At 47.8% G+C, this 17,730-nt stretch overlaps 1 protein-coding gene across 1 annotated transcript in view; it reads right to left on the bottom strand.

Moving 5' to 3' along the window:
- Window positions 1-16,364, bottom strand: part of LOC103118817 (O-acyltransferase like protein-like) — a 33,456-nt gene extending 17,092 nt beyond the window's left edge. The window contains exons 1-5 of the mRNA XM_007529027.2: window positions 16,199-16,364; window positions 10,204-10,343; window positions 8,518-8,596; window positions 6,307-6,448; window positions 3,166-3,347 (exon numbers count right to left, since the gene is read on the bottom strand). Of these exons, the coding sequence (XP_007529089.1) occupies window positions 3,166-3,347; window positions 6,307-6,448; window positions 8,518-8,596; window positions 10,204-10,343; window positions 16,199-16,349 (694 nt within the window). The 5' untranslated portion in view covers window positions 16,350-16,364. The remainder of the gene's footprint in view (window positions 1-3,165; window positions 3,348-6,306; window positions 6,449-8,517; window positions 8,597-10,203; window positions 10,344-16,198) is intronic.
- Window positions 16,365-17,730: the final 1,366 nt, after the last annotated feature.

Raw genomic sequence — 17,730 nt, 5'->3', positions numbered from 1 at the left:
TTTCATGCTTTTTTCAGTGCACCCACACAATGAAGGGGGTAGAAGAAAGTGGTCTTAAACATCATCAAGAAAACTTACACAAGGGCAAGGGAAATAGTATTATGGTTTTGGGGAAAAAAACTTATGCATGAAGTTCTACAGTCCCAGGTTCAATCCCCCACACCACCATAAGCCAGAGCTGAGCAGTGCTCTGTTAATATACAGAAGGGGAAAGGGTAGGGAAGCCTCAGTGGAACACCCGGTAGAGCATGTGTATTGCCACGTACAAGGACCTGGGTTCAAGCTTCCAGTTTCTGCCTACGGGGGGAGAGGGCTTCACACGCTGTGAAGCGGTGATACAGGTATCTCATTTTCTCTCTGTGTGTCATCCATCCCTCTCAATTTCTCTGTCTCTACCCAATAAATAAATAAATAAAATGAGTGGCTGAGTAAGTTGTGGTCTATATACACAATGAAATACTACTCAGCTATTAAAGAAGATAATGTCACCATTTTCATTCCATCTTGGATGGAGCTTGAAGGAATCATGCAAAGTGAGATAAATGAGAAACAAAAGGATGAATATGGGATGATCTCACTCATAGACACAAGTTGAAAAACAAGACCAGAAGGGAAAACACGAAGCAGAATTTGGACTGGAGCTGGTGTGTTGCACCAAAGTAAAAGTCTCTGGGGTGGGGAGGGGAGGGTTCGGGTCCTGGACCATGCTGACACAGTGGGGGTGGAATGGAAATGTGGAAAGCTGGGAAAGGTGCCACAGGTACAAACTACTGTATTTTACCGTCGACTGTGAACTGTTAATCCCTCAATAAAGAAATTAAATAAATAAATAAAAAGTGCTTATAAGTGTATAAAAAGAAGAAAGAAAAACAGAGATGAACAGACACACACTCCACAAAGCGTTTTGCTTGAAATGACATTCCCGTTGCTCCCTCAAAAGGGCTCACCGGAAAACATCCCTCCCCACCAAGACACAGGGGTGAGGGCTGAGGGGCAGGCGGGACCACAGCAAAGGGTGCTGGCCAGTTAGTGAGACCACCCTGGCTAGGAGGTCGGCTATCCTCTATCAGCTCTGTGACCTTCAGCAAAATGAATCAACTTCTCTGTGCTAAAGTTACCACACTTGCAAACTGGGGCTTCAAGCAGAGCTTAAAGCCATAGGAAAAGACAAAGAAAGTGTGAAGGGGGCTTGGTGGAGGCGCACCTGGTTGAGTACATCTGCTACCATATGCAAAGACCCAGGTTCGAACCCCTGCTCCCCACCTGGGGTAGAAGGAGCTTCACAAAAGTGGTGAAGCAGGTCTGGAAGTGTCTCTCTGTCTCTCTCCCCTTCTGTTTCCCCTCTCCTCTCAACTTCTTTCTGTCTTATAAATTGAAGAAGAAAACGAAAAGATAAGAAGAAGGAGGAGAAGAAGAAGAAGAGATAATGGTGGCTGGAGAGGTAGTGTAGCAGGTAGTGCACAGAGCATACGTGTGTGAGGACCTAGGTTCGATCCCCAGCACTACATATGCAGGAGTGGAGTGGTGCCTTTTTCTTTCTCTGTGTCATGAAATGGAGACACATGTCCTAAAAATGCACATTAAAAAATGAGGCAGGGCTCAGGTGGAACTGCACCTGGTAGAGTGCACAAAGACCTGGGTTCATGTCCAGGGTCCCAACCTGCAAGAAGTTGATTCATGAGCTTTGGAACAGTGCCATGGGTGTCTCTCCTTATCTCTGTCTCCCTCTATGTCACTTCAAAATAAAATAAAATAAAATAATTTAAATGAGGTAGTACTGCAGCTTTTATGCTATCTTAAGGCATTCTGAGGGGAGGAGGGAGCTCAGGAGTAGAGCACATGCCTTCACCCATGAGGCCCTGGGTTCGATCATGCCCCACTGACTATGGAACTCGGTACCTGCACAGTTCCACTGTTCCCAACAGCCATTTCTTCCTTCCTTCCTTTCTCTCTTTCTCCCTTTCGTTCCATTTCAACATTATCTGTTTATTACTGGATAGATGCAGAGAGAAATTGAGAGGGAGGGAGAGAGGGAGAGAGACAGAGAGACACCTGCAGCACTGTTTTACCAATTGCAAAGCTTTCCCCCTGCAGGTGGGGACCAGGGGCTTGAACCTGGGCCCTTGTGCACTGTGATGTGTGCACTTAGCCAGGTGTGCCGCTGCCTGCCCCTTTCTTTCTTTCTTTTTCTTTCTCTCTTTCTTTCTTCCTCCCTTCCTTTCTTTTTTCTTTCTTATTTTTTCTTTCTTTTTTCTTTCTTATTTCTTTCTTCCTTTCGCTCTTTCTTTCTTTCAGAGCACTTCTCAGCTCTGTATTATGGTGGTATGGGGAATTGAACAAAGGACTTTGGAGCCTCAGGCATGACAATCTCTTTGTAGAACCATTATGCTGTCTCCTCCCACTTTCTTTCTTTGTTGAGATAGAAGGTAAGAGACAGAGGGAGGAACACTGCTTCACAGCTCCACCACTTGTGAAATAACACCATGTAGGTACTCCCATGTGGGGACCAGGGGCTTGAACCCAGATCCCCATATGTGGTATAGTGTGTGCACTCTACCCGGTAAGCCGTCTCCCGTCCCCATCCCACTCCACACCTCCCCCACACCACACACTCTGTCATGTTTAAATGTGTTACTCACTCCCTTGCTTCCGTCTGTGTGCCTGTCATTTCCCTGGGAGATGCCAGGACAGTGCACACTGTCACTGTGTCATAGCAAAAATGTTCCTTAAAGGACTTCAGACAGGGGCAGGTGGTGGTGCACCTAGTTGAGCTCACACACTACTATGCTCAAGGCCCCAGGTTCAAGCCTCCAGTCCCCAAAGCTTCACAAGTGACTGCAGGTGTCTCTCTTTCTCTCTCTCTATCTATCTCTCTCTCCCTTCCCTCTCAACTTATCTCTGTCTCTATCCAATAAATAAAAAAAATATTTTTAAAGGACTGCAGGTGTGAATCCCAACTCCACTCAGCCCTGGTCTTGAAGCAGCACAAGAAAAACTGCACAGTCTCCCCAAGATTAGAGGGCAAACTTAGGGGCCACCCCCAACCCACTGGGGAACACAGACCCACCATGAAGAACAAAGGCCCCAGCCCTGGTGGCCCTCCTACCCCCACTTTGCAGTGACTGGGTCACCTCTCAGGAGAGCCTTGGAGGTGAAAATACCTACTTTCTCCTCCCGACGGTGGGAGGCCCGGGATCCCGGTGCTGGGTCGGGTCTCACTCAGCGGCAGGCTCCCATAGCTGGCCGGGGGTGTCCCAGCTTCGAGGGAGGCCCTGCTGGCAGATGCCCTGGCTGCCACGTAGACGCTGCTGGCCAGGGGCAGGGCAAAGCCCAGCAGAGTGACAAGCCTGCAAGCAAAGAAGGACATGCTGGTGGTCCGACCACAGACAACCCCGGAGTGGAGGACACAGATTCGGGGGCAGGTGGCAGGCTGGTGACAGAGAAGTGAAGAAAGGAATGGCAAGGAGAGCGAATGAGCCTCACTTGACTTACTGTCCCTGTGGAACACAAACAGACCAACACAAAACAACCCAAGGGCTGGCATAAGGGCTCGCCTGAATAGCGCACTGCTTTGCCATGTGCCAGGCCCAGGTTCGAGCTCAGCCCCCACTGCACTGAAGGAAGTTTTGGTGTTTTGGTGTTTTTCCCTGTCTTCCCTGCCCCCCCCCCCCGTCAATATTGAAAAAATCAGCCCAGAGCAATGAAGCCTTAGAAAGAAGGAGGAGGAGGAAGAGGAGGATGAGAAGAATGAGGAGGACAAGGAGGACGAAGAGGATGAGGAGGAGGAGGAGGGGGAAAGGAAGAAGGCAACCCCAATACAAAAGCTATTATTTGCAACCAATGTGACTAAGGATTCAAAGCCTTCATAAATAAAAATGAATTTGAGAGCCAAGTGGTTGAGCACTTGGTTAAGCACACACACTACAGTGTGCAGTGACCAGGGTTCAAGGCCCCACCTGCAGGGGGAAAGCTTCATGAGTGGTGAAGAAGAACTGCAGGTGTCTCTCTGTCTCTCTCCCTCTATCCAATCAATTTCTCCCTGTGTCTAATAATAAATAAAATACAATTATTTAAAAAGTAAAAATAAAAATGAATTTGGGTCAGAGAAATAGCTCACTGGGTAGTGTGCATTGCTTTGCCATGTGCATGACCCAAGTTCAAACTCAGCCTGCACCATATTGGAGGGAACTTCGGTGCTATCTCCTCTCTCTCTCTTCCATTCTCTCTCTCTCTCTCTCTCTGTAAAACAGGAGTTTTTTTCATTTTATTTATATTAACTTATTTATTCATTGGACAGAGACAGAGAAAAATTGAGAGGGAGGGAGAGGGAGAGGGATAAAGTGGGAGAGGGAGAGAGAGAGGTTCAGCACTGCCTCACCACCCATGAAATGCTCCACCTGCAGGTGGAGACCAAGGACTCGAACCCAGATCCTTGTACATTGTAACGCATGTGCTCAACCAGATGCACCACCATCTGGCCCCTAAAAAGGGAAATTTTAAAAATCAGTAAGGTGGTGGTCCAGGAGGTGGCGCAGTGGCTAAGGCACTAGACTCTCAAGCATGAGGTCCTGAGTTCAGTCCCCTGCAGCACATGTACCAGAATGATGTCTGGCTCTTTCTCCCTCTCTCTCTCTCTCTCCTATCTTTCTCATTAATAAATAAATATAATCATTTTTTAAAAATCAGTAAGGTGCAATGGGAGACAGCTTGTAGTGTGCATCTCATGGTGAACCTGGGTGGTTCAAGCCCTACCACCACATGAGAGCACCATGAGCTACAGCAGGGGCGATCCATGGGTGGTGGAGCTGTGCTATGGGGTGTCTCCTTCTCTCTCTCCCTCTCCCTCTCTCTTGCCTTTCTCTTCCTCTCCCTCTCTTTCTCCTTCTCTCTCTATTTCAAAATACAGAATAAGCACCAGGCCAAGGAAGTCATTCAGCATTATCTTCCGTGCACAGAATCCTTGGTTCCTTCTCTAGCAGAGCATACAACAAAATTAAAAAAAAAAATTAATGAGAGGGAGTCGGGCGATAGCACAGCAGGTTAAGTACAGGTGGCGCAAAGCGCAAGAACCAGCCTAAGGATCCCGGTTTGAGCCCCCGGCTCCCCACCTGCAGGGGAGTCGCTTCACAGGCGGTGAAGCAGGTCTGCAGGTATCTATCTTTCTCTCCCCCTCTCTGTATTCCCCTCTTCTCTCCATTTCTCTCTGTCCTATCCAACAAGGACGACATCAATAACTACAACAATAAAACAACAAGGGCAACAAAAGGGAATAAGTAAATAAATAAACATAAAAGATTAATGAGAGTCCAGCTGGGGCTGGGCAGTGGTGCACATAGTAGAGCAAAGACCCAGGTTCAAGCTCCCTGGTTCAAGCTCCCGGTCACCCTCGTGGGGGGGCGCTTCACAAGTGGTGAAGCAGGGCTGCAGGTGTCTCTCTGTCTCTCCCCCTATCTCCCCATTTCTTTCTCATTTCTCTATTTCTATCCAATAGAGAAGTAACACAAAATAAACTTTAAAAAATCAGTAAGAGGGGCCAGATGGTGGGGCACCTGGTTGAGCGCACAGGTTGCAATGCTCAAGGACCAGGATTCGAGCCTCCAGCCCCCACCTGCAGGGGGGAAGCTTTGCAAGTGATGAAGCAGGGCTGCAGGTGTCTCTCTGTTTCTTTCCCTCTCTTGTCTCCCTTTTCCTCTCAACTTCTGGCTGTCTCTATCCAATAAATAAATAAAGATAATAAAAAATAAAAAAAAAACAGAGTCTAGTTAAGACACACAGGGTAGTGAGTGAAGAGTGTGGACAGCAGAGAGGGGATGAAAAAGGTAGGGGAAAAGCATAATTAGCGAATTTTAATGGGAACAAAGTCAGCTTATTTTTTTTTTAAACATGGGCTTTTTGCCCATGTTTAAAGAGGGAATCCTTGCTTCTGGTGTCAGAGTGATGAAAGTGAAGAGTGTTTCCTGAAACGGGTGGAGAATAAATAAGCTTTTCAGCCAAACAGCTTGTCAAACGATTCCCACGTGGGCCCTCAGGAACCACTCAAGGTACAGATAAAAATAACAGGCAACGCCTCAAACAGAAGAAGCAGCTCTTTTTTCTATCACAGAGAGAACAGGTGTATCTAGAGGTCAGATGCCCTTTGTCAGTGGCCCTGAACTCTAACTCCACCCAGGGAAGGGACCTCTTTCCCCCCTGTCACTACATGTAAACTCAGTGGCAGGTATGATGGAGGGCTGGAAGGTGAACCCCCCCCAGACACACTGTACCTCTGTACTTGGGGCGCACCCATACACACACCCTTGCACTCACAGACACATCGATGCAAACATGTCCAGGGGGAACTTGCCCACAGCACAGCTGGCCACACTCCTCCGGGGTGAGGAGGAAGAGTTTGTTGCAAACAGAGAGAGGGAAGGAGCCACGAAGGAAACGTTTCTGAACTGCAAAGTGTCTGTCATGAGAACAAGAAAAAGTACGTTAGGGTGCTTCGCTTTACCATAAACACACTTGGCCAAGAGCGTTCCTATCTAGCATTTCAAAAAACAAAATGAACAAACAAAATTAAAAGCCTGGTGGCCAGCAGGTTGTTCACCTGGTAGAGTGTGCAGGTCGACCTGTGCAAAGGCCTAGGTTCGAGCCCTGGATACTATCGAGAAATGCCTTAAGGGGGGAGCTTCAGGAACTACGGAATAGTACTGCTATGTCACTCCTCTCTCTGCCTCTCTCTCTGCCTCTCTCTCTGTCTCTCTCTGCCTCTCTCTCTCCTTCTCTCTCTGTCTCTCTCTCTCCTTCTCTCTCTCTCCTTCTCTCTCTCCTTCTCTCTCTCTCTCTCTCCTTCTATCTAGAGGACTGAAAAAATGGCCACCAGGGCGCACTTGGTTAAGCACGCGTCATAATGCTCAAGGACCCGGGTTTGAGTCCCTAGTCCCCACCTGCAGGGGAAACTTCACAAGTGGTAAAGCAGGGCTGCAGGTGTCTCTCTGTTTCTCTCCTTCTCTGTCTCCCCCTCCCCTCTCAGTTTCTGGCTGTCTCTATCCAATCAATAAATAAAATTTTAATTAAAAAGAAAAGAAATTGGCCACCAGGAGCAGTGAAGCCATGCAGGCCCTGAGCTCCACCTTGGTGGAAAACCAAGAGAGAAAGAACCAGACACCACTCTGGTACATGTGCTACCAGGGGTTGAACTCAGGACCTCATGCTTAAGAATTCAATGCCTTATCCACTGCACCACCTCCCAGATCATATGTTTGATGTTTGGTTTTCTTTTTAACAGCCCTTAAAATGTTTGACTGTCCAGACAACAGACTCATACCTAGCTTGATTATCACAAATGCAGAAGACAATGAAGGATAGTGGAAATTAACAGCAATGTTGGGGACCAGGCAGTGGTACACCTGGGTAAGCACACATAGTACGATGCACAAGGACCTGAGCAAGGACCTGGTTCAAGTTCCCACTCCCCACCTATGGCGGAGACGCCTTACAAGCAGTGAAGCTGGTCTGCAGGTGTCTTTCTCTCTCCCTCTCTCTCCCTGCCCCTCTCAATTTCTCTCTGTCCTGCTGAATAAAATTAAAGGGAGTGAGAGGGAGAGAGAGAGAGAGTTGGAACGGTCGATAGAGGGAGTAGATTTGTAGTGCCAGTGATAACCCTGGAGGCAAAAAAAAAAAAAATTAATCTCCAATGTCCATAGTGTATAAGAAGACTTTAGTAAAGGTGTGTAATACTGCGACATAGGATGCAACACAAAAGAATAAATTAATTTAAACATTGTCAAAGCTGATATGTGCATCAAACACACACACAGTTTACAGGCCAGGTGCTTGGCCAGCAGGAGAGCTGCTAAACCCTTGTGACACCGGGGTAGAAGGGCACCTCCAGCTGGTCATAATAAGCCCTCCTTTAATTATTTTCATTTTTATTTTTTCCCCACAGGGGTTATCACTAGAGCTCAGCGCCTGCACGATTCTTCCATTCCCAGTGATGTTTTTTGTTTGTTTGTTTGTTTTTAAGGGTGAGAGGAAGAGAGAAGGAAAGAAACTGCAGTGCTGCTGCACTGCTCATGCAGCAGGGCTCCCACGTGGACTTAAACCCAGGTCCCCACACACGTGCTCCCTGTCATAAGCCTTCCAACCAGCCCTGAGTTTTCACTGAGAAGTCCCCTCTGGGAGAAGGCGGTGACCGAGAGGAAGCAAGGCCACCTTCTAGGGAGGAGAGAGAGCTGGGGACTGAGCTCCTCAAAGCAGCCCGTGACCCCACCCGCCAGAGCTGGCAGCTGTGAGCTCGGCAGCCCCTCCCAGGGGACACTGTGCCACACCAAGACCCAGCAGCCACTCGTCTTCATTGTCTTTCTCCTCCTCCCATCAACTCCCTTCCTCTCCCAGCCCCCATTTCTCTCCCTTATCAGTTTATTCCACACAGACCCAAAGGAATGGCGATTGTTGGCTCCACAGAGGTAAGTATTTGTCTGCCATCTATAGGGACAGTATTCCCACGGGGGCCGGGTTTCCTTTGGGACCTACCCAGCCGAGAAATCACAGTCACGTCATCTTCGGAACAGGAGTCAGGGACGCACACACCCACGGTGTACTCAGCTCCGTCCTGGGAAGCACAAAGCCACAGCGTCCTGTTACCTCAGAGTCGGCAGCACAGCGGGGGGGGGGGGGGGGAGAGACCCTAGCACCCCTCCACTTGAGGGGGCTCCTCCATTGCTTTGTAAGCTGCTCCCACCAGGCAAGGCATGCACTCTACCAGGCAAGTTATCTCCTGGCCCTAAACTGATCTCTAAAACAAAACTGGAGAGGTATGTTCGACATAGCCAATTATTACAACGCAGGCTCTGGTGTGGGAGGCTCTGCTCCCTTGCCGCTCTGTGTGATACCCCAGGCCATTCATAGTGTGACACCTCTGATTTTTCAACCAACCTGCCGAGCTGCCCTTTCTGCAGGATGGAACACAGGGCGTGAAGGAGGAAAAAAATGCCATTAGTAGAGCAGGCCCATGATTAGAATGCCAACCCCAATAAAGTCAAGACCACATTCTAAATCACAATGTCTGGGATGCCCTTTCTCCACCTGTAACTGGCAGAACTGTGTGGGCCTGACCTTTTGCTCAGACATCAAAGCCATCCCCATCAGTCTGCTTTGAAAATAGGAAAGGGCTGATTAAACCCACAGACAGTCATTCACAGAATCCTCCCAGGAGAGGCAGAGGGGGTGAGCTTCTGCCTGTGGCCTCCTGTTGTGTTGCCCTCTGTGAGCCACTGGGAAGACTTTTTCTTTTATTTTCTCTTTTACCCTCCAGAGTTATTGCTGGGGCTTGGTGTCAGCACTATGAATCCACTGCTCCTGGTGGCCAGTTTTTCCATTTTATTGGATGGGACAGAGAGAAATTGAGAAAGATGAGGAAGATGGGAAGGGAGGAAGAGAGAGACCTGCAGCACTGCTTCACTGCTTGTGAAGCATCTCTCCCTATAAACGGGGAGCTGGGGGTTGAACCTAAGTCCTTGCACAGGTCCTTATGCTTCATACTATGTGCGCTTAACTGGGTGCATCACCGCCCGGCCCACTGTGAAGCCGTGTTCTAGCATTTCTCCCAGAGCACTTGGGATTCTCTGGTGAAGCCATGGGCAATGCAGACTTTCTTTCAGGGCTGTGTGGCCTGTGGACATGGACGCTGTGCTCTTCCTAGTTTATTCCCAGGAAAGTTTTGAAGACAGTGAGACCTGTGATCTCAGTTAGCTGCTCAAGTCAGAGCCGTCCCCACCCACCCCTAGGACAGCCTCCTCTTGTGTCCTGGAGCTGGGTCTCTGGGCCAGGGCTCTGGGTTCCGGAAGCCCACTGCCTCTGGGGTCATCCCAAGACAGGAGAGAAGTTTGAAGTTCAAGGTTGGGAGCACCGACTTTGAGTCGCACTGAGAAGTGTTGGCAGCAAGGGGGCCCAGCAGAGTTTGGTTGTGGAGAGTGGGGGAGCCCACAGAAACCCAAACAGAAGGGTTTTGAACCCCACCAGGTTCTGGTGAGGGGCTGAGTCTGAGATGAGTCCAAGGGAGCCACCAAGCAAGTCGTAGAGGATTCCAGGTTCTCTCTGGAAGTTGCAGGTGAAACTTGACCTTGGACTTCCGGGCAAAATCTGTATTGCCCCACCTCACCCCCAGGCTCCCAGCAGGTGAGGCCAATGGCCCTTCAGCATGCTCGGCCCCGGGCTCACCTGCAAGATGTGCAGCTTGCAGTACTGCCCTCGGAAGCGCCCCGAGGGGTTGAGCACAGAGAGGCACTCGCTGTAGGCTCCCAACCTTGCTGTGTTCCCACTCAGAACAGCGCTCCCTAGCTTCCCTGCTGAATCATACACTGGAGGAGAAAGAAAAGGGGATGCCATTAGCTTCCAGGGCTCCCTCATACCAATCTATGAGCCTCTCACCCTCAGTCCCTGAGCCTCTCGCCCTCAGGCCCTGAGTCCCACAAACACACAAACAACAAACTTTAGAGGATATAGAGATACATATACATATAACCCCTCCTGTGGGCCTCTCCAGGACCTTGTCCTCACTGTAGGGCAGTAATGGTAGCGACTGCCCCTTCTCCTAAGGGAGGCTGGGTCAACCTGCTCTGCCACTCATGGAAGACTGGTCCTGACATGAGTGCAGCCTAGAATGTCTCCAGCTGTGATCATGGACTTTGAACTTAGACTGACAGGGACTCAGAGGTTACACAGGCCCCTGTGCAAACATGAGTAGACATAGGCCCTAGGTCATATCAATGGGGTTAACAGTTAATGGTATTTATTTATTTTCCTCATATTTGGGAGCTACCATGTTGGGAGCTACTCTTTGTCCTGATCCAGCTTTCTCAACTCCAACACCATCTTCCTGGACAATACTTTTAGTCTACCTGCCTATTAGCTCAGGTAGAGCAAAAATTACTACAGTCGTGGGTCATATGAACATACCTAAAATAGGCTTCCTAGCTTCTTCCCACATGAAGACCTCTAGTTTCATTTGCTCTGTTCTTACTTTTGGGTTCCTGCTTATTGAACAATTTGCTTTATATCTCACTGCCTTTCAGCACCAAGTTGCGGACACTACCCTGACATCAACCTGACCTCCCCAGACAGGCAATCACATCAGTGTGTCCCGGAACTTCACCTCTTCAGAGCCCTACCCCACTAGGAAAAGATAAAATAGGCTGAGGGTATGGACTGAACTATTAATGTCCATGTTGGTCAGAGAAGCAATTACAGAAGCCAGACTTTCCACCTTCTGCACACCATAAAGAATGTTGATCCATACTCCCAGAGAAGGAAAAAAAATAGGGGAGCTTCAGGGGTCGGGTAGTGGCACTCTGGGTTAAGCACACATAGTACTGAAGCGCAAGGACCTATACAAGGATCCCGGTTCATGGCCTTATCTGCAGTGTAGTCACTTCACAAGCGGTGAAGCAGGTCTGTAGGTGTCTCTCTGTCTCTCTCCCTCTCTATTCCCCCTCCTCTCTCAATTTCTATTCTATGAAATAGAGGGGGGGAGAAGCTTCCAATGAAGGAGATGGGACACAGAACTCTGGCAGTGGGAACTATGTAAGTAAAGTTCAACAGCTATTCTTTCTTCCCTCAGAGTCAAGAAAAAAAATATCCTCACGGGAGTCGGGCTGTAGTGCAGCGGGTTAAGCGCAGGTGGCGCAAAGCATAAGGACCGGCATAAGGATCCCGGTTCGAACCCGGCTCCCCACCTGCAGGGGGGTCCCTTCACAGGCAGTGAAGCAGGTCTGCAGGTGTCTATCTTTCTCTCCCCTTCTCTGTCTTCCCCTCCTCTCTCCATTTCTCTCTGTCCTATCCAACAACGACAACAACAATAATAACTACAAAAAAAAAAAGCAAGGGCAACAAAAGGGAATAAATAAATAAATAAATATCCTCATATATATATATATCCTCACCTTTAAGGACACAGTTTAATCCAGTTTTGCAAGACCTCTGGAGCAAGTTCATTTTTTTCTTCTTCTTTTTTTTTTACTCTAGGGTTATTGCTGAGGCTCAGTACCTGCACTACGAATCCACTGCTCCTGGACACCATTTTTTCCCTTTTTTTTTTGCCCTTGTTTATCATTGTTGTTGTTGCTGTCATTGTTGTTGGATAGGACAGAGAGAAATCAAGAGAGGAGGGGAGACAGAGAAGGGGAGAGAAAGACAGACATCTGCAGACCTGCTTCACCGCCTGTAAAGTGACCTCCCTGCAGGTGGGGCGTCAGGGGCTTGAACCGGGATTTGCATGCCCAAGGCCCCAGGTTCAATCCCCAACACTACATTCTGTCAGAGCTGTGCTCTGGCCTCTCTCTTATAAAAAATAAGTATAAAGATGATTTTTAAATGTAAATAAGTTTAAAAAGCTACTTAAAACCTGAGTGCATTTATTTGAAATAGACCAAATGATTTCCAAATTCACTTCTCCATCCCTGAAGTCTCAGAAGTTCAGCTTGAGGATCTGGGATTGTCAGAGTTGAAGGAGATGAAATTAAGAGAGACATCAGTGGTCCGGGAGGTCGCGCAGTGGTAAGGCTTTGGGCTCTCAAGCATGGGGTTGTGAGTTTGATCCCCGGCAGCACGTGTGCCAGAGTGATGTCTAGTTCTTTCTCCTCCTATATTTTTCATAAATAAATTTTTTTAAAAAGAGAGGGAGAGAGAGACATCATTCCTGGGACCAGCAGAACATGCACATTGCCATCTGCAAGGACTCAGGTTCAAGCCCATAGTCCCCAGCTACAGAGAAGTTTCACCAGTGGTGAAGCAGGGCTGCAGGTGTCTTTCTCTCTTCCCCTCTAACAGCCCCTTGCCTCTCAATCTCTCTCTGTCTCTATCAAAAAGAAGAAGGTGGGTAGTGGCACACCTGATTGAGTACACGTTACAATATGCAAGGACCGAGGTCCAAGACTCCGGCCCCCACCTATAGGGGAAAGCTTCAGAAGTGGGGAAGCAGTGCTGCACATGTCTCCCTGTCTCTCTTCCTCTCTATCTCTCCCTTCCTAGCAATCTCTGACTGTCTATTTCCAATAAATAAATATAATAAAAAAGTAAAAAAAAAAAAGGAAGAAAGAGAGGAAGGAAGGAGAGAAGGAAGTGGCCACTGAGAGCAGAGAGCTCATCATGCAGGCACGGAGCCCCAGCGATAACCTGGTGGCAATCAAAAATAGTATACATTAATAAATCTTAAAAAGAGAGCTATGGAATTCCGGAGCCTGTCTCCGTCCTGAGGTGAAGGAGATATGGAGAGAGGCACCCAGTTCTTCATTTGAGGAAGACCTCATCCTGGCCCCCTTCCCAATTTGCATTTTGCTGTAAGTGGATCTGTGGTTTGTCTAGCCAAGGTTCTGTTTTCACATCATATTTGCTTCCTTTCTGATGATGGACTCAGATGGACGAGTTGCCCTTTTCCAGATTCTTCCTTAATGAGTTTATGTCAAGAACCTGAGCTGGTGGCCTTGGGCACCATCCAAATCAAACTACATTATGATTGTCGTGGGAGGGAGGGACAGAGAGAAGAAACTAATGATTAATCCCACCCGCTAGTTTGAATCCCACAGTGCTTATTTAGTTATTCCAAGTTCTCATTTCTCAAAGGTTAAAAACAGCTCATTGAATTCTGCCTGGCTAGTTGGCAGACACATTTGTTCTCAGGCAGGCAGTGGTGATGGCATGTGCTATTTACAAAAGCAAAGCTGACTAAAAGCTGGGTTGAGGCAGGGGGAAGAAAGATTTTGACTAATTGTCTTACATTTTAAAATTGGAACCTGGTGGTCACACAAAGTTGGTGGCAGCAGAAACTTCATGGTCAGCAGTCACAGGAGTTACTTGTGACACACCTGCCAGACTGCTGTGTTATACTGGAGACTCTGCAAAACCAGAGCTGGGACCAGAAAGTAGCTCACCTGGCAGAACACCTGCCTTCCTATGAGGGCAGCCCAGGTTCAAGTCCCATCATCACATGGAGAGATCACAGAACTGGGAGAAGCTCAAGTACCATGGTATCTCTTCTGTGTATGTCTCTCGGTGTCTCTCTACCCGAAATAAAAAGAATAAAGACAATGATCCAGAATCAAAGAGATCGTGTATGAGAGAGGCCTAGCCGTGCTAGGAAAAAACAAAACTAGAATTTAATCATCATTGCCTTGTAATCGACAGCATGGTGCCTACCTGTATGGTGCTAACTACGTGTTGCCCAAAGCACCTGGTAGGCAGAAGGTCATTTGAGGAAGCCAGGAGGTGCTGCACCCAACTGAGGGCAAATCTTACCATGTGCAAGAACCCAGGTTCAATCCCTGGTCCCTCCCTGCAGGAGGAAAGTTTCTAGAGTGGTGAAGCAGGGGTACATGTGTGTCTTGTTCCTTCTCTATCATCCCCTCCTCTCTCATTTTCTCTCTGTCCCAAGGAGTAAAAGGAAAAGGAAAAGGTTGCAGGGCAGGTGGATAGCATAATGGTTATGCAAAGAGAGCCTCATGCTCCGGAGGTGCCTCAGCAGTAGAGCACAGCACACAATCTGCATGCGTGAGGCCCTGGTTCAGTCCCTACCATCATAAAGAGACAATAACAAAGAAAACATCATAGATGGTACAACTGTGCTGCAATTTCTCTTTCTCAGAGTTATAAAGAAGAAGAAGGAGGAAGAGGAGGAGGAGGAAGAAAATGAAAAAGATAGTCTGGTAGTGCAATGGTTATAGCTTTGTATTTAAACACATGAGGTCCCAAGTGTGACCCTAGGCATCACATATGCCAGAGTGATTCTCTCTTTCTCTCTCTCTCTCACTGATAAACAACTCTTCTAAAAGATGACTATTGAATTCACTGAAAATACATTTCCCTATTTCATTAAACGCAGATATTTAATCCAGTGTAGAATGATGATGATGATGACCTTAAAAATGTACTATGTTGGGTGCTGGGTGGTAGTGCAGCAGGTTAAGCACACATGGCACGAAGCTCAAGGATCCTGGTTAGAGCCCCTAGCTCTCCACCTGCAGGGAGCCGCTTCACAGGGGGTGAAGCAAGTTTGCAGGTACCTCTCTTCCTCTCTCCCTATCTCCCCCTTCCCTCTCAATTCTTCCCCTGTCTAGTCATATTAAAAAATGGGGGGGGGGGACAATGGCTGACAGGAATGGTGGATTCCTAGTGCAGGAACTAAGCCCCAGCAATAACCCTGGTGGAAAAAAAAAAGTGGGTTCCTCTGGCCTGTTGGGTAGATGAACGCAGGGCAGCCTGAATTTTCTGGGAGAAACATTATGAAGACAGTCTTGAGAATTACAAAAACACAGAACCGATATAGGGGAGAAGTACTTGGATTTACAAGTTGAACTAAAAATGGAGGAGAGAGGAGGAATTTTTGCAGATGGCAATAGAGGTAGTGGGATTAATTCTAACCAGAATTAATTAACCAGAAGACCAAACTCTTCATTAGATGAGAATTGTTTTGGGGCTGGACGGTAGTGCACTGGGTTAATTTAAGCACACATAGTAGCAAGCACAAGGACCATTGCTAGGGGTTCGAGCCTCCAGCTCGCCACTTGCAGGGAGTCGCTTCACACACAGTGAAGCAGGTCTGCAGGTGTCTCTCTGTCTCTCTCCCTCTCTCTCCCCCTCCCTACTCAATTTCTTCCTGTCTTGTTCAATAAAAAATGGAAAAAAATGGCCTCCAGGAGCAGTCACTGTGCTGTCACTGAGCCCCAGCAACAACCATGAAGGCAAAAGAAAAAAGAAAAAAAAGAACTCTTCCTAACTTCTGCAGCACTACTTCACCACTTATCAATCTTCCCCCTGTGTAGGGAGGTGGTGATGGGGGCTTGAACCCAGGTCCTTATACATGGTAACATGTGTGCTCAACCAATGTGCCACTGCCCAGCCCAAGAATGTGTTTCTACACTTCCCCTGCTTGGTAATTTTCAACAGTATCAACAATGAATTCTTTTCCTGAGACATCTGCCCACTAAAGACAAATCTGAACCCTGTCCCTCTCTGGCAGGCAGGTGTGGGTCCCTTAAATTGTGAGAAGAATGTGAGGAGATAGGCAGAACTAGGGTGCTGAAGTCCATTCACAGCCACTGCAAAGAGGCTCATGTGGGAAGCCAGGGCTCAAACCCAGCTTCTTGTGCATGGTAGCATGTGTGCTTAACCAGGTGCACCACCATCTACCTACCCCCTCTTCCCCACCCCCAAACCCACTTACTTCTTAGCGCATATTCCTTGGGTGTCCCTGAATTCAGGTCTGAGAGGAACTCATCTGTGTCTTGGATGCACTGGAGAGAGATGTTTCTGGCAGAAAAAGCAAAAGGCCACTGGCTAAAAAGCAGACAAAACAGGAAAGACAGAACCATCATTGTCTCTTTTCTTGTTAGGAGAAAACTCCCCTACTAGACAGAGTCTTATGTTTATTACAGCCCAGTTTACAAGGTGTCAGGAATGTGACTTTGCTGCTCCCTGAGACACGTGTCCTCAGCCACCTGCAGAGCAGCCCAGCTGCACACACCGTGGAAATTGATTGATACACGGTTTGTACTTGTCCGGGAAGATAAGCCTGGGGGCCGCTGACCACCTGGCGCCCTTTAGTGATGCAGATTAATAGTTCTCACCAACATGGCAGGGCTCAGCTTCAGAGTTTTGTCTTCCTCTCTCTCTGGATTGTAGACATATGCCAAGGAGGTGAAGTGGCAACACTTGGCTTTTGCCCAAGAATGATTATAAGCACCACTAGCGAAATGTGGACAGATGGGAAGCCAAGAAGGGCTCTTCCGTCACTGTTGGGATGTATTTTGCAAGTTAACTTGTTGGTTGGTGACTTTGAACTTGAGAAGGGAGTGGGAGGGATGAACGACCCCTGCCCCATGCGAAGAGCTGGATTGCCGACAAACAAAAACCTGGTTCACATGTGGGGGGCTCAGAATGCACATGGTGGGGGGGAGGCTGACATTAAGACCTCAGTGGTGATGGAGACAATGTTGGTGATGGTGACATTACAGTTGTATCTCTGCTTTCCAGAAGCAGAGAACATGGCTCTGGATTTCTCCTGCTGTGAATACTCTCTCTCCGGAAAGATTTTCTTTAAAAAATCTTTAGAAGCTCCCTAGCTTCTGCCACTAGTCCCTCTGCCATATCTGTCAGTTCTAGTAATGGTGATAAAGAAAAACAAAGCCATGTGCTTTCGAGGGGTTGGGCGGTGGCTCATCTGGTAGAATGTACATATTACCATGCTTAAGGACAAGGGTTTGAGCCCCAGGCCACCACATGGGAAGACCTGCAGGAGGAACTTCCTGTCTCTCACCTAGCAAAAGAAGAAAATGGCCTCCAGAAGTCATGCAGACACTAAGTCCCAGCAGTAAGCAACCTTGATGACAAAAACAAAACAAAACTTTAGGGTAAGTATATTTTTCTTTTGAAAGATTCACTTTTCAGAGGCTAGGCAGTGGCACACCTATTAGTGTGCACATATTAAAGTGCTCAGGGACTTGGGTTCAAACCCCTGGTTCTCACCTGCAGGGGGAAAGCTTCACAAGTTGTGAAACAATGCTACAGGCATCTGTCTCTCTCTTTCCTCCTCTCTATCTCCTCTTCCCTCTCGCTTTCTTTCTAATATTATTATATTGTTATAAAACAATTTCTCTCTCAATAAATACAAATAAAATATTTCTTAAAGATTGACTTTTTAGTGTGAGAAAGACTAGAACACAGATAAGCTTTCACAGATGCAGTACAGGGCATGAA

This window comes from Erinaceus europaeus, chromosome 15, assembly GCF_950295315.1.
Source record: "Erinaceus europaeus chromosome 15, mEriEur2.1, whole genome shotgun sequence".
Taxonomy (NCBI): domain Eukaryota; kingdom Metazoa; phylum Chordata; class Mammalia; order Eulipotyphla; family Erinaceidae; genus Erinaceus; species Erinaceus europaeus.
This window is presented reverse-complemented; position numbering and strand designations above follow the sequence as displayed.